This window comes from Dasypus novemcinctus, chromosome 21, assembly GCF_030445035.2.
Source record: "Dasypus novemcinctus isolate mDasNov1 chromosome 21, mDasNov1.1.hap2, whole genome shotgun sequence".
Classification (NCBI taxonomy): domain Eukaryota; kingdom Metazoa; phylum Chordata; class Mammalia; order Cingulata; family Dasypodidae; genus Dasypus; species Dasypus novemcinctus.
Genome location: NC_080693.1, coordinates 20971909 through 20988401, shown reverse-complemented (window position 1 = coordinate 20988401; position 16493 = coordinate 20971909). Strand labels below are relative to the sequence as shown.

Below are 16493 nucleotides of genomic sequence, written 5' to 3'. Positions count from 1 at the left end.
TTTCTGGGTCAGTTTTAATTGATTGGTTTTTCTTATTATGGATCATATTTTCCCTCTTTGCATATTGGGTAATTTTAGATTGCATGCCAAATATTATAGGGTATATTGGATGTTTTTATACTCGTATAAAAGAGCCTTGTTCTTGGGTTAAGTTACTTGGAAGTAGGTTTATTTTATCCTTTTTGATCTTGCTTTTTTAGCTTTGGTAGGTGGGACCAGAACAGCTTTAGTTGAAAGCTAATTTTGTCCTATTAGAAAAGGAAATTCCTTCTGAGTGTTCTCCTGGATTCCCCATGAATTAAAAAGTTTTCCACCCTAGCCAGTAGGAATAGAAATCTGCCTTATGTGAGCCTGGCCTTGTTCCTGCTCTTCCTTTTGGGTGGTTCTTCTCTTGGACTTGAGTAGGATCCTTACAGGCATGCACCGATTAAGTAGGGCCTATGTGTGGACTTTTCTGCAGCTTTCTCTTATCTTATACTCTGCCTTGGGAATCTAGCGGCCCTGATCTTTCCAGACTCCCCGATCTATCTCTTCAATATAGGGGTAGTGCCAGGACCTGTCCCTGCATTGCAGCTTGTGGGCTCCTTCCAGGCAGTAAGCTGGGCCAATTGTAGGGCTAAACTGGGCCAATTGTAGGGCTCACCTTGTATGTTTCCTGTCTCAGGGATTACCACCTTTTGTTGCCTGATGTTCAGTGTCTTCAAAACCATCATTGCATTTAATTTGTCCTTTTTTTCCCTTTAGTTGTTTCCATTGTGAGGGTAGTAAATCTGCTTTTGTTATTCCATAGGGTGGAAATGGAAGGAGTTTTGGAACTAAGGAACAATGTCTTGATGACTTTAAGAAAGAGCATTTCTCTCAATAAGATGTTTCCAGGATTCAAAATAGTTTTTACAAAAATGATTGGCATGAGTAGACCAGCAGTATTACTGACAAGGGAGATCGATGAGAGAGAGAGACACGACTAAGGCACTAAAAATGCAACGGCAGAATGAAATCCATGTTGCCTGCAGTAGTGAGCAGAAATGATTCTACATAGAATGTAAGGGAATGGTTGTTTTGGAAGCAGGCAGATTACTGAATGCTTTGCATCCAAGTTCATAAATATAATGGAAAGGTAAAAAACAAACTGGGGGAAAGTGGATGTGGCTCAACTGATGGAGTGTCCGTCTACCATATAGGAGGTCCAGGGTTCGATCCCCAGGGCCTCCTGAACCATGTGGTGAGCTGGCCCATGTGCAGTGCTGCGGCACACAAGGAGTGCCCTGCCACACAGGGGCGTCCCCACGTAGGGGAGTCCCACGCGCAAGGAGTGCACCCTTCAAGGAGAGCCGTCTTGTGTGAAAAAAGTGCAGCCACCCAGGAGTGGCACCACACACACAGAGAGCTGATGCAGCAATGGAGACCTGACTCAGCAAGATGATGCAAGAAAAAAGAGACACAATTTCCTAGTGCTGTCGGATAGTGCAAGCGGATGTTGACGAACACACAGCAAATGGACACAGAGCAGACATGGGGGGAAGGGGAGAGAAATAAATAAAAAATAAATCTTAAAAACAAAACAAAACAAAAACAAGCTGGGCAAAAAAAGGCCAGTGTGACCACAGGGTTGATGGTATTAATAGAAAAGAACTTTTAGCAGAAGCAACAACAAAACAAAGAAATACCCTGGGGAAGAGTGGCTGGGGGTGTTATCTTGGTTGGTTAACCAAAGAAGAAATACTTGTTCATCTAATCACATTAGAGCGTTCTACTTGAAGAGTAAGAAAACAAAACACAATTCAAAAAATGTTTTTTGATTCTAATCACCTTCTAAGTTGGCATGAGGAAAAAGGATGCTGTTGACCAAGCACAGTGGGCACTCTTTCCCTGCTAATGCTGATATTATCAGTCCAGATTCACCATTTAGCCATTAAAATGATATTATTTAATGCCTGATATGCTAACAACTATATTGAGTGAAACCTATAAAGCAGTATGTATGATTTTCCATTGTTGTAACCTATACATATAGTATAGAAAAAGTGTAGAGGATATATATTAAATTATCAGTTGTGGTTAATAGGCTGTGGGAATGGGAGTAGGGGATACCTGGAGATACCCCAAGCTATGCCACTATTTTGCTTTTGTAAAGAGGAAGGGAAAAAAAACCAGGTTGACCCATCTATACACAAAGCCCCAGGCAGGTCTATAAGACATATTGGAATGAAACACAGCCTTTCTCAGTGTCCCATCTAAGTAATGAGCTGCAATATTACATCACAGTTCTTTGGGCCACATCTTTTTTTTTTGTTTTGGGAATCTGTGGGATTTCAGAAATTTATAGATTAGTCTTGGTCAATGAAAAGACAACAATTGAAGTGACTAAATATTAAATAGTGAAGGAATAAATTAGCTACTTTTATCCAGAAGATGTTATTCAGAGAAAGCAAACATGGGCTCAAAATATCTGTTTCCCAGATTTTCTTTTCTTTTTTCATAATTTATCCCCCCCGCCCCGGTCTTCTCTCTGTATCCATTCACTGTGTGTTCTTCTGTGTCTGCCTACATTCTTGTCACCAGCACTGGGAATCTGTGTCTCTCTTTGTTGCATCATCTTGCCGCGTCAGCTGTCTGTGTGTGCAGTGCCACTCCTGGTCAGGTTGCGCTTTTTTTGCACGGGGCGGCTCTCTTTATGGGGTGCACTCCTTGCGCATGGGGCTCCCCTACTCCGGGGACATCCCTGTGTGGCACGGCACTCCTTGAGTGCATCAGCACTGCGCGTGGGTCATCTCACCACACGGACCAGGAGGCCTGCCCTGGGTGTGAACCCTGGACCTCCTATGTGGTAGGCGGACACTCTATCAGTTGAGCCAAACCTGCTTCCCCAGATGTTCATTTACATACTAATTCCTTGATTTCAAATTTCTTTCTATTGAATTATACATTAATAGGGTCTGTATTGTATGGAGTTCATTCCTGTTTGAACTCCAAAAGTTCCTAGTTAGCACATTTGTGAGCATACATTTCACTTGTATTGGAAACCTATAACTTTTGGGTCAGTTTTTCTGTGTGTGTGTGTGTGTATGTGTAGTTTTCCCTAGAATATAGAATATAGAATGTAGAATATAGAATATAGAATTGTTGAATCTCTGGGAACCAAGTAGTATTACTAATGGAAATTAATCTGTAAAAAATGAGTTAAGGGTTTTTATAGTTACAGCAGGTTTTTCCAGGCAGTCCTTTTGGCACGTTACTTGAACTGCCCTGGGGGCGTCCTTGTCTCCAGTCATTAAGTGCCAGTAGACATCCTTGTCTCCCCTCCTACATTTTCCAGATGTTGTGGGTGTAGGACAGTTCCTCTTCCCTTGAGAATCACTGGGAAATAAAATTGGGTTAGAGGCTATATTAAATAAAAGTAAGTTTGTTTGCATATAAACAACAACAAATAGCAGTTTAACCAAGATAGTGTCTTTCTTTTTTCCTTAGATTAAATCTGGAAGTAGGCAGCCTAAGGTTGATGGAGGTGGCTTCTTTATTATCAGGGTCCAGAATTCTTTTATTTTCTGTTCCATTAGTCTCAGTACTAGGTTTCCAACTCAAGGTCCTTAAGGTGGACCTCTAGTGGTTGCCAGCATTCCAGGTAGCAGGGAGGGAGGGAGGAAAAAAAAAAGGACGTCCTTTTTGGCTGAATGAGATTCCAGCCCCCCATCTACCCCTCTTTTGTAACTTTTATTTTGAAATGATTTTCAAATTGACAGGACAGTTTCAAAAATAATACAAATCCTATATAGAGAACGCCAACATATCTCCATCCTCCCAAACACCCAGATCTACCAATTTCAACATTTTTCCACCTTTGCCATATATTCTACTTTTGGACAGTTGAGAGAACCATATTCCTTGAACACATAATAAAATAAGATAATTCACTTATGTAATCACCGTAAATGCATTATCAAGTACAAGAAATTTACGTTGCTATAAAGTTTACATTCCGTATTCCAATTTTTTCTTATGTCCCAATATTATCTTTTTGAGCTTTTTCTTCTCCGTTCTTAGATCCCATCCAGTATCATGTATTGCATTTAGTTGTCCATATCTCTTTAGTTTCTCTCTCTTTTTTAAATGTGGAAACATATATACAACATAAATCTTCCCATCCCAATCTTTCCCAAGGATACCAGTCATTGGAATTAATCATTTTCAGTGTTACAGTACCCTCACCACCCTCAATTATAACAAATATTCCACACCAAAGAAAGGTTCTAATAATAAGGTGGTATATGGGAATCCTATATTTTATCTATGATTTTTCTGTAAATCCACAACTTCTCTAATAAAGAAAAGAAAAATTTTTAAAGAGATACACTGTTGAATTCAGATTTGTGAACTGTAGAGGTTTAATAATTAAGCTTGTAGCTGATTTTTTGATCTGTGTATTACTTGAGAGTTTAATTACAAGTCCTATTACAATAAAAACTGCTAAAACTTAACTTCATAATAAAGATCTTGAAATCCAAAGCTATAAATAGATTTACAAACAATATCTGAATTGACTTGCTGGTTAAACAAAATGACTTGTGCAGTCCTTTAAAATTTATTGGAATGGGATCCCTCTTTAAATTTTTAATGGATCCTATTAATGGAAAATGCTACTAATGGGACTTCTCTATGTAAACGTAGTTAGGTATGCTGCCAGAATTGTTTCCTGTCTGGGAACTTGAGTTAATATTTTGGAGACTCAATATTTGTTTCTTAGGTGGACACAAAGAAGAAAATGGTGGGGTAGCTTGGTTAAGTATTGCCCATAATATAGAGCACTTAACATAAAGTTTGGAAGGATTATAAGAGTACAGTATAGTTCGTAGGCTGAACTTATTTACCAACAGGGCAGGGGCATTGGAATAACTGTTACATTAGTCAAGTTGAACTAATTTTCAGGTAATAGATTAATAATAAAATGTATAGCAGAAGTAAAACATATCTTGGTTAACAAATTTGCCTCAAGACAGAAGCTATAATTAAGGTGCTGGCCACTGGGACAGTTGCCTCAGTGACTGATTGCTGGAGTTGAGTGGTAAAGAAAGGTTCAGGTCAGGCTTTCAGTACAGTATAGTGCTGTAGCTATGGACGGTCCATTTTTAGAAGCCAACTTGGTTGGACTGTTAAAGCTATAGCTGAATTGATTCATTTTTACTGAAAAATTGCCAACTCAGTGTGAACGAAGACTGTATGAGCATGCCTTGGTGATGTCATAATATTAGCACATCTTCCTATGTTTTTCTAACTCTTTTTCTAGCTAAATGAGGAATTCTGGGTGGTAATCTCATTCTCCTGTTCACTTTTGCTTTTAAACAGCTTCATTATGATATAATTCATAAGCCATCCAATTCACCCATTTAAAATATACAATTCAGTGGCTTATAGTATATTCAGAGTTGTACATTAAAACAAAATTTTAGAACTTTCCATTAGCACAAACAGATACCTCACATCTCTTAGCCTCCATATCTTTTCATGTACAAAAGGAACAGCAGGACCTTATTGAGAAACAACCCAATAGGCTAAACTAGGCTAGCTATTAGTAGAGACGTTCTATAATGCTAAAACCCAGCTTTAAAGTGATAGAATATTGCAGCTGTTTGATCATTTCTTTGATTTTATTTCTCAAGAGTGCTAACATATAATATAATACAACATAATCCTGGAGTGATAACTCATTACTTTTGCCATATTCTGTTGGTTAGAAGTAAGTCACAGGTGCCACCCATACTTTGTGAGAGGAGATTACACAAAGGAGTGAATCCCAGGAAGGTGGGATGGTGGGGACCACCTTAGTGCTAGTCTGCCACAGCCTTTCCAAATAATTTTCATGAACTTTTTTCAGGTGGCCTCAGTGGTAAACTGGAGTATGTTTCACCAGTGAATAAACTGAACCATAGCAAAAATATTTAATTGCCACTGATCATAGAACAATTTCATTATATATGGAACTTCTTTATGGTAGGATCTTTCTTAGCTTTATCTGTCTACTTTGGGGAAAAGATTACTGAGAAAATTAGTCACTGGAGTTGATCGACTTGTCTAGGTAGAATTTCCATCTTAAAAGATCAGTTCAGGCTTTACCTGTGTACCCAGATGCGCTTTTATGAGTCATTACTTATGCCACTGTTTTCTGAGATCCTTGTGATTCTGGATATTAGAGTTAAAAATAACATGGGTGAAACTTTTGTAAACTGAAAAGCACTTCTATGAATGAAAGCTAGTTTTTAGATTTATTAATGTTATGATTTGAGAATCAGGCTTTTGGAATGCTGTTTCACTAAATTGTTATTTAGATAAATTATAGAAATCTCTGAATCTTGGTTATAATTAATATTAATATTTGTACATATTCTGGGGTAGAGATTTTGTAATTCTAAATATTTTGACACCTTTAAAAATAGCTACAAACTCCAATTCTTTTAATCTAAGCAAACATTCCCAAATTTGGAGGAATAAAAATAACCGGGCACTTAAAGTTTTCTTGTTTGTATCACAGATCAGATTTTAAGAGAGTCTTATCATTTGAATATAAAATCGAAAAATGTAGTTGATATTCAGTGGATTCTTTTCTCTTCATGTATGCTGCACTCTTGTTTGATACAGTTTATTCCCTCACATCGGAGGGTGTATGTGTGAGAGGGAGGGAGAGATTGATTCTATATTTTTCATTGGATTTTCTTTTATACAAAACATGGTTAGAAGTTAATACTTTGATATCCAGGTTGGGATTTGGGGGGTGATTTTTTTTATTTAATGGAAAATTGTAATGAGTGAGCTCTTTTGCCCACAAATCACTAATTTTTCATCCCATTGCTTTCTCTGTTGAACAAGGTCTAAAAGGTTCAAGTTTAACTAACATGGCTCTCCTAGAGCCAGCTGGCTGTTCATTCAACTGTCTCCCCACTTCAACCTGGCATTATACTAGGGCTTTTAGGGCAATAGTTACCGAACTTTGCTGCACAATGGAATCACCTGGAAATCTTTCAAAATACTGAATCCTGGCTCCCATCCCCGAATATTCTGACTTAGTTGCTATGGGGTAATACCTTGGTATCTGTATTTTAAAAATCTCCCTAGATATATAGCAGCATTTGGGAATCACTGACCTAACGGGCTGAAGTCCTACAGTAATTAATGTTGGGTAAGGTAGGATAAGGACTTTTTGGAAATGAGGTTTTCAACTCCTGGGATTCTGCATTTGATAGTGGAGTTTTATAAAGTTTGAAAAAATCTTACATTTCGAAATGAAAATGGGCCTGCAGAATTGGTTTAATCAATAAATGGAAATTTAGCTTTATGTACCATTAAAGTGCTGTCTGCTGGCCTATAAGTAGCGTATAAGTAAATTTCAGTCTTTTGTGGTTAAATATGCAAAAATCAAACTGAAAGAAAGAATCTGAAAAACTTCCAAAACCTGGAATTCAGATTGTTTTAGTCACATAAGAGAAAACAAATTTCCCCACACATTACTCAGTGCTAAGTAAAAAAAGTTAAAACGTATTTAAAATGTGGAAAAATTGCTTCCCAATATTTTGACAGAGAGAGACTGAGAACACACAGCATTGAATCATCAGGAAAGCTGAAGATCTCCCCTGAGCAACACTGGGATTTCACTGCAGAGGACTTGAAAGACCTTGGAGAAATTGGACGAGGAGCTTATGGTTCTGTCAACAAAATGGTCCACAAACCAAGTGGGCAAATAATGGCAGTTAAAGTAGGTGATGCCCCTAATTATTTTTGGTACTTTAAACCATTAGGTGAAATTTGGTGGTGAGATAAATACCACTATATTGTTCTGTTCTTAACTTTTGTGGTAAATATGGGTGCTTAAAAAATTGCTTCCCAGGATTTTTTTAGGGTGTTTTATGTGGAGGTTGTCTTGTTGGTGGCACGTTTTCTCTCTCTCTAGAGACATGAGTGTGTGAAGTGTGCTTGCCCATTGCACTTTTGGCATGATGCATTAACGTGTTTTACACTTCAGGCTTTTCCACTGCCAAGGTGAGTTCAGGCCAGGTGGCTGCAGTCCTGGGAGCAGGGCAGTGCTGCCCTGAGCCAGGCGGGGAGCTGGAAGAGGAGGCAGCACACTGGGTTGGGCAAGGTGCGGGGCTAGGGCTAACAGCAGTCTTACTGAAGGTTTCCTGGAAACCACACACATGCTGTTGCCACTAACCTCAACCTTACTCGGTCCTGACCGGCTCGGCTTCTGTTTGTTTATTTCATCTCAACTCAGTACTGCCCTGTTCCCTGGTTTTAAAGTTGTATTGAAATGTATACCTTGTGATAATCTTGTCACATCTGTCCTTCTTGTGAGTATTGTGCCACTTAAGATGTTCCTTTAAAAAAAAATCAAGAATGGCCAACAATGGAGATTGGCCTATAGACTGTAACTGGCAGGCTTAAGTGGTACCTGTAATGAACTGGTAATTTCCACCCATGACGGGCCCATGGAGTTGTAAACTGTTCATTTGCTTGTGCAGACATTTGATTTGTTTGCTCTGTAAGATTTTCTTGGAAAACTGGGAAGTAGGGGGTGGCAATTTAAAAAGAAAAAGGCAAAACAAAAAAAACAAAACAAAGGGGTAAAAAACGCTAGATATGGCCATGTCCTCAGTGAATGCAGAATTCCTTTGGGAACAGATAATGTCCCAGTTTGCAGGAATTGAGAGTGGGTTTGCAAAGACAGTCCTAAGTTCATCATCTTCCTGTTAAACCTCCGTTTTGAGAGTTTGTTCATTTGCGTCAATGGGAAAAAGGCTTCAGTTTCTTGCTTGACTTTGGGGAGTAAATTTGTGTCATCCTAATATAAAATACTGTGTAGAAGTCTGTCATGAGCAAAATCTAACTAATTTTTTAGCTTCCTTAATTGTTGAGCTTTCCTATATGCTAGGTCATATAAAATTAATAAATTAGTGGTGAAGAATTTTATGATTTTCTCTATGGGTTCTTAGCCTTGTTTTTGGTCATTTCTTTTTCAATGTGATGAGAACTGTGGACTGAATTTTTCTTAGGAAAATGCTTACACACACAAAATTTTGCATATAATCCTTAGGTCTCTGAAGATGAACAGGCTAAGGAACTCTATTCTGGAGAGAACAAAGGGTTTTCCTTTAAATATGGATTGAATTATTTCTTTTTTATTTTGTGCCATTGCACAAGGGAAGTCATTTAGAATCTTCTGGATTACTGCTGCCTTGCCCTTATGTACTATGCATGCCTTACATCCATCCAGTTTTAGCTGGCTGATTCTTAAGGGACAACTTTCATATATAGCTAGAGTTCTAAACTTTTCTTCCAGGTGCTAGGGAAATTTAAAAAATTATTTCCTGCTTTTTTTTAGACTGTGCTATGTATGCTTCATTATGTTGATTTCCATCTAATCTGTTTTAATAACATGTACACTGTTAATAGGTCTTGAAGGTAAATAAAGTTCATTTTGGTGTAAAAAATTTTTCTTGATTAATTTGATGTTACAACATATGGAACCTTTTAATATCTACTCAAGTTTTGAAGGAATTTAATAATGCAAATAGGAAATTGTCCAGTGTTTGTAAAATTACAAACACTGCCTTTATAAATGTAAACTGCAAAAGCCTTGGCTAAAGTATTGTTAAAACTTCCAGGTCTTAAGAAGTGCTACCAAAATGGCCCTGGGACCTACAGATTGGTGGTGACTTAAATCTGGGTGCATCAGGTGGTACAGTCTGCCTTTAACACCTTGAATTCTTGAGCAAGCTTAAATGGGATATGAGCCACTAGCAGTCTGACCTATGTAAATAAACATATGGATGGGGAGTCTTGTTGGAATCCATGACATCATTAATACTGGGAGAAAAAGTAGTTTTGTATTAATATATATTAAAAATTGATACTAATTTGATTACTGAAATATGCCATCAAACGCAAATTTTAAAACTTATTCGGAGTTGGTCTCTTTGAAAAAGTCTTTCAGTACACCCGAGAGTCTATTCCATCATCACTTAGACACATAGAACTGACAAGCATAAATGTGCAGAGGCAATGTATAACTGAGGAGTTAGAGTTGACATTTTAAATGCAGACAACTCCATCAGGGTGTGCTTACTGAGTGCCCACTGTGTGTAGTTTTGAGAGCAGTGTAGGGATTTAAAGGAAATAAGAGAAGTGGCTTGGACTCCTGAGTACTTAGCACTACTGTTGGTGAAATGAGAAACATGTTTGGAGTAGCTCTGTGCCACTTTGGAAATACAGAGGAATTACTTTGTTAAATGGTAAGCCTACCCCAGAAATTATCCTTACGATATCTTAAGATTCAGTATCTTTACTGAATTGTGGTATTATTTTATTTATTTATGTCCTCATTTTTAGTTTTAGAGGCATACTTCCCCACATTTATTTTGCCACATATAAGAAGTGTTTGAAAAGATGAATTCTTAGATACCAGAAATAATTATCTCCTAGACTTAATCAGTTAAGATACAGTAAATCACATTCCTTGAAGGAACATACAGTATAGTTCAGAGTTACACTTAACAGCAGTTTCTTGACTGTTGGGTTGAGGACAGCCTCCCTAAGCTGCCAGTAAGGTTTTAGGTTGATGGAAATGTTTCTGATCCTGGCCTGGTAACCTGATCTTGATAGCTGCATTGCTTCTCCTTGGTATTTGGATCTTGACTTCAGTGTCCCTGATGTGGAACTAAGAGGCTGGTTACACTTGAGGCTTGGTGGGAAGTATCACAGTCCTTCTGATAGTAGCAGCAGCTCATAGCTCAGCCCTTCCCTGAGCAGCATGGAGCTTTCGTCTGCTGACCAGGTAGGCCCCCTTGGTACAGCTGGTAGTACAAGTATGTGAACCCATGGATCAGAAGGAACGGCTTGACGTGTTTTTCCTGCTGCCACAGAGATTTTGCCACTTCTGTCAAAAGTTCCTTTTGAAAATAATTTTGGTGAGGACTCTGAGCATTATTGAAGGAGGTTCATTTTAGACTTTAAGACTTGGTCTTGCACATTGTTCTGAAAGCACTAGGATATTTGTCGGGAGTGGCCTTAATTTGGAAGAGCCCGTTTTCTGATCGTTTAGAGGGCTTTGTTAGACAATTTTGTTGAATTTCAAAAGGCAACACTGATAGTTACTAAATTACTCAGATCACCTGCCAGACTATGGTTTGAATTAAGGCAGGAATTATCTTTTGCTCTCATTTGATTGGCCAGGTCTTATGATTGACTCACAGTTGTTTTATGCTTTTATTGCATAAATGTGGGGGTGCCATGAAAAGGGTGGATGGAGTGCTTCCAGGAGTGGAGTGGATTCCAGGGTGTGGCAGTCATGCCCTCAGGTGTTGAACTCCAGCCCTTTGTGTAGCAGGGTTGGTCCAAGTGGCAGGGCTTACAGGGATTTGTCAGGAAAGATCACCTTGAGGTGAACCCACAGAACTCCAGAGTTACTTTGAGGCAGCTGGAACACCCCGTATATACATGTGCTTCCTTTGATGTTGCTCCAAGTTCATGATTTTCAGACTGTGGAGTTCTTTTCTTTGGCCAAAATTGTATGTGGACCCCAATAAATAAAATAGGCAAAATCAGTGTTTTTCTGGATTGATGTAGGGAATGGGAGCCCTGCCCACTCAATTAGAAGCCCACCAGCTTTGAAGGTCCAACTAGGTGAATTTGGAAATCGCTGCTCTTGGTGAACTTTTAATCAGCCATTATGTATTTCTGGACATTCTGGATGTCTTGTTTCTGAAACCTACCATCACTTGTTTGACCTGACTGAAATGTGACATATGGCTATATCCCAGCTTTTAATATTTTTGTAGGAAAACTGTCTTTCTGCACCTCACTCTAAATGGGGATCATCTGAACCAGTATTTGATAATACTGCCTGCACATTTGCTGTCATTCTTTGTTATTTTATAGCCATGACTCTGAATTTGATTATACATCAGGTTACTATTCTTATCCCACTTATTGTCATGGGTATCAAAGTGATGAATAGTCATTTATGATTAGCATTATGCTATTTTAATGTGGGTGACATAATTATTAGTAAAATGAATGCAGTTGATAACATCCTTTTCAAGGCATTAACAAGCTTGTCCCATTAACTTTGTCCTGAGGGTATCTTTTCCTGTGATGTGATATATCCTTTTTTATTCTCATTAAAATTTTTATTGAAGTGTATCATTCATACACGAACATACATAAACAATAAGTGTATAGTAAAAGTCGTGCTTATAAAACAAACAAGCTTATCACCATACGGGGTTCACATACATCACCCCACCACCGACATATTAATATAGATATTTTGCATTGTTGTGAAATATTTGTTATAAACTGTGACAGAGCAGTGTCAAAATATTACTACTAACTACAGCTCATATCTTACATTTGGTATATTTTTACCCAAACTCACCCAATTATTAACACTCTCTATTAGTATTATATATTTGTTATAGTTCACACACACACACACATATATATATAGTAGTATATATATGTTCTTATATTTGTTCTGTTAACCACAGTCTAACTTCCACCACAGGATTCATTGTGTTATATTAGGCCCACAACATGTACAGTCCATTCAAAGTGTCCACTTGGTGGCTCTATTTTCATCACAGAGTTGTGCTGTCATCATCTCAGTCATATAATGTATCCTTTGTTTTTTTTTTTGAGGTAGGGGGGCCAGGGATTGAACCTGGGACCTTGTATGTGGGAAGCCGGTGCTCAATCACTGAGCCACATCAGCTCCCCTGACTTGTTTTTTTTTTGGTTTGTTTGTTTGTTTTTAGGATGTACTGGGAACCAAACCCAGGACCTCCTATGTGGGAAGCAGGTGCTCAACCGCTCGAGCCACAGCTGTGCTACAGCATATACTTTTGAAGCCAGTCTTTCAAGTTCTCTCATCAGCGCAAAAGACTTGCAAAGGGAATTAACTGGACCTTAGTATCCCCAGTGAGAAGAATGGGAGGCACTGTGGGTTTTTTTTCCCCCCTCTCCTTAGGAGAGTTCATTAAATTGACTTCGAAGACTTGGATGATTTTGTTGTTAGGAAATGGTATACGTTCTCCTGACCTTAGTAAAAGCATGTGCTTTCATAATTTAAAACAATTTGTTTATCAGACATTTACTGTTGTTACTCTTTGACATATAAGTTTTTGCATCCATGGTTAGCATTCCAAATACCTTGCTATTTTTTATTATTTGTTTTGGCTGTTACCTTTAAAAAAAATTTTTTTAAAGGAGGTACCAGGGATTGAACCTGGGACTTTTTTTTCCCCCATAGTCAGGCAGCCATACATGATAGAATTTTAATTTTAACCCATGCTTTCTCATTCTAGGCCCATTCATTTACTCAAAATTATTTGCTGAGCACCTACATCATACCAGACACAGTGAATATAATTGTGGACAGACATGGTCCATTCCTCATAGGATTACAGCCCAGTGGCGTAAACATATCAAGAAATCATGAAAAATGTAAATATAAATTATACTGCAATGTACAAAAGAAATGTACAGGATGCCATGGTGTTGTGCAATTATGAGAAATGGGAGATTGTTTCTTTCATGGAATTAGAACCATCACCCTTTCTTTCATTCTGTGTTGCTTAAAAACATCTGTGGTAATAGCTCCTTTTTGTTTTTTACCATATTCTATGAACTGTGTTAAGCATTATGTGAGTTACTTCATTTAATTCTCTCAACAATCTTAACAAGTAAATGCTGTAGTTGTCACCTACGTGGTACGTTAAGTATAAACTCAGGGGTGCAATGCAGGAGCTGGGATTTTAACTCAGATCTGTCTGATTTCAAGACCCTTGTTGAACCTGGGACTTTGTACATATGAAGCACACACTTAATCACTGAGCTACACCTGTTCCATTTGATGTTGTCATCTGTTATGACCTTATTAATGATGGCATTTTGAGATATCGTGGACTTTTCTTCTGGTGTGAGTGAGTTAGAAGACTCTTTAGCGGCTAAAGATGAACCTGTGCAGGAGGCATATGAGTCTTTTGTGGGATATAGTATATTAGTTTTGCAAATTAGGAAAGTAAGAATGCCTTAGATTTCCTGTGGCCCAGAGGAAGGTAATACCATATCTTGTGCTGCAGCGGTGTCTGGGATTTTCCACCTTTGTATTCAAACTAGATTCTGGATGGTTCTGCTGCCTAAGCAGCATATTTGTCTGTAAAGGTTGAAACAGGGGGAGTCTTTGAGGATCTGTTGTGATTTTTGCTCTCCTGTCCCCTATATCACAACCACTAATTTGCAGTGGTCTCCCTTGATGTTTTATTCAGAGACACTAACTTTAGACGGAATCTTTAGCAAGGTACATATAATGAACAAAGATGTTTATGGCATTGCCATATTAGTGTTTATAGATCACATAAACTGTATACATTTTCAAAATGTCATTATCACAATTATAACAATAAAGAGAATCCTTTCCATTTTTTAATTTTAAATTTAATATTGTCTGTCCTTCACTATATCACACTTTCTCCTGTGGAGAAGTTCCACCTAAGGCTCCATGTGATATGTTTGCTCACGTACCAGTTCTCGGATTTCCATGTGAGTGATAAGATACTTGCCAGTGTCCCCTTAGTACAAAAAATAGACAGCTGTCATCACAGGGAGTTTTTGGTTTTGTTCTTGTCCCGTGAGTTCTCCCAGCGATACCATTTTGGTAAGACATTTGAGTCTTAGTTGAGATATGGAATACAAGTAGTTATCCCTTCTATATTGTGACGTTCTCCATCACGGTTTCAATATATCATGGGCGGCATAAGAAATTAAATGGGATTTTGGGGAGTTTTGTGGAAGCTGCAGACGGCATGTGAACAGAAAAAGTTTAGAAACTCAGAAATGAATAAAATATATGTATAGTATTGTATGGTATCATCTGTGGCCAAATACTTAACCAAATTTTACAATATGGTATGTAAACACCCCATAAAAGAAAAAAGAAAAAATTCAGACTACTTCTGGTTTTAAGGGTGGGCCAAAAAATTTTGCACAGATTCTTTAAATTGTCGGGGTGCCCAACCCCTAGCCCTCATGGTGTAGAAGAGATAACTATACTCTTGGAAACCTCAGATGGCAGTTTAAGTGCTGTGCAGGGGAATGAGCCACATGCACTGAGATAGGAGCTTCAGCTAACTGGGAGTGATGACAGCTCCTATACAGCTTTGCTGAAGAGAAAATACCTTCTGGTGTTCTGATTGTGGTTGGTGATAAATTGAAAATTTCACTTTGCCTTGCTACTGGCCAAAATATGAATAGCTTTTGCATCGTTTTATCCTGTTTCAGATTGTTTTGTGTCTGAACTTCAGTCCTACACAGATTTTCTTTGTAGTTACTGAATCCATTGCTTTGTTGAGTTTCACCTTGCCCATGCCCTAATTTCTTTATTTTTTAAAAATGGTTTTTATTTTTATTGAGGTGAAATTCACAGAGCATGAAATTAATGATTTTAATGTGAAAAATCCAGTGGCCTTTAATCCATTCTGTTATGCTCATCCCTCTTTCACTTTTGAATGCCACTGCTACCTTATTCCTTGGCACATTGCCATCTGGACCTTGCACTGAGCCACATAGAAACCTGACAAGAATTTGTCATGTGAGAATTTGGAGATCTTATCTGCTGGGTTTGATGGTCATACCCTTCTACATCAGTTTTCCCACTTCTTCAGCTCCCCACATTTCATACCCTCATACATCTCTCCCATCTTAAGACAAAATCTTGAAGAGTATTAGAATTGATTTCCATAGTTTAAGTTCATTTGTGTGTATTGCTACTTTCCAGCCTGTCTGTATCTCTCCTTTCTAAAGTCAGTTCCTGGACTCTCTTCAGGTTTTGTTTCCTAGTGTGTTTGCTGGAAGCTCATATCCTTTTTGCCTGGAATGCTCAGATCCTAGGAACTGACATCTGTCATCACTCTGAGGATCTACTGTTTTTAGTCAAGAACACATAGGACTTGTGATGTTTCTTTATTCTGAGTCTTTTGAGTATATGATGACCTGCTTTCTTTCCTCTTCTCCAAGCAGAGATGGGATCGTTTAATCCAGGGTGCCACATCTTTGCACACACACATTGTCCAGGAGGTAGAACTTGTCATCTGTCAACCTTTTACAGCTTGAGTTGGTAGGAAGAAAAGTTCTGGGTTGTTCTGGTGAGGGTTAGGAGTTATCACATCAGGACACAGGCAGTCATAGATTAGGACCATTTCAAGGCAGGCCCTGATGGTTCAGTATTTGGCAAGTGCCTGACCTCTTTAGCAAGTGACATATCTTTGAGAACCCTGATGTGGAGATGTAAGGGTGAATCAGGGTAAGTGGCAAAGACTACTATCAGAATCCTGTATAAATTTAGCACCTAGGCAAAAGGCACCTGATGACCTACTTCTCAGGACATACCCTGTGAGCCCTACTTATTTTATTTCCTCTGTAATTCCAGATTTGTCTCTTAGCCATTTTATCAG

General features: G+C 38.3%; 1 protein-coding gene across 1 annotated transcript in view; it reads left to right on the top strand.

Annotated features, from left to right (window-relative positions):
• MAP2K4 (mitogen-activated protein kinase kinase 4) overlaps window positions 1-16493 on the top strand; it is a 128779-nt gene that overhangs the window by 52949 nt on the left and 59337 nt on the right. The window contains 1 exon segment of the mRNA XM_058283463.2: window positions 7567-7741. Coding sequence (XP_058139446.1) covers window positions 7567-7741 — 175 coding nt within the window.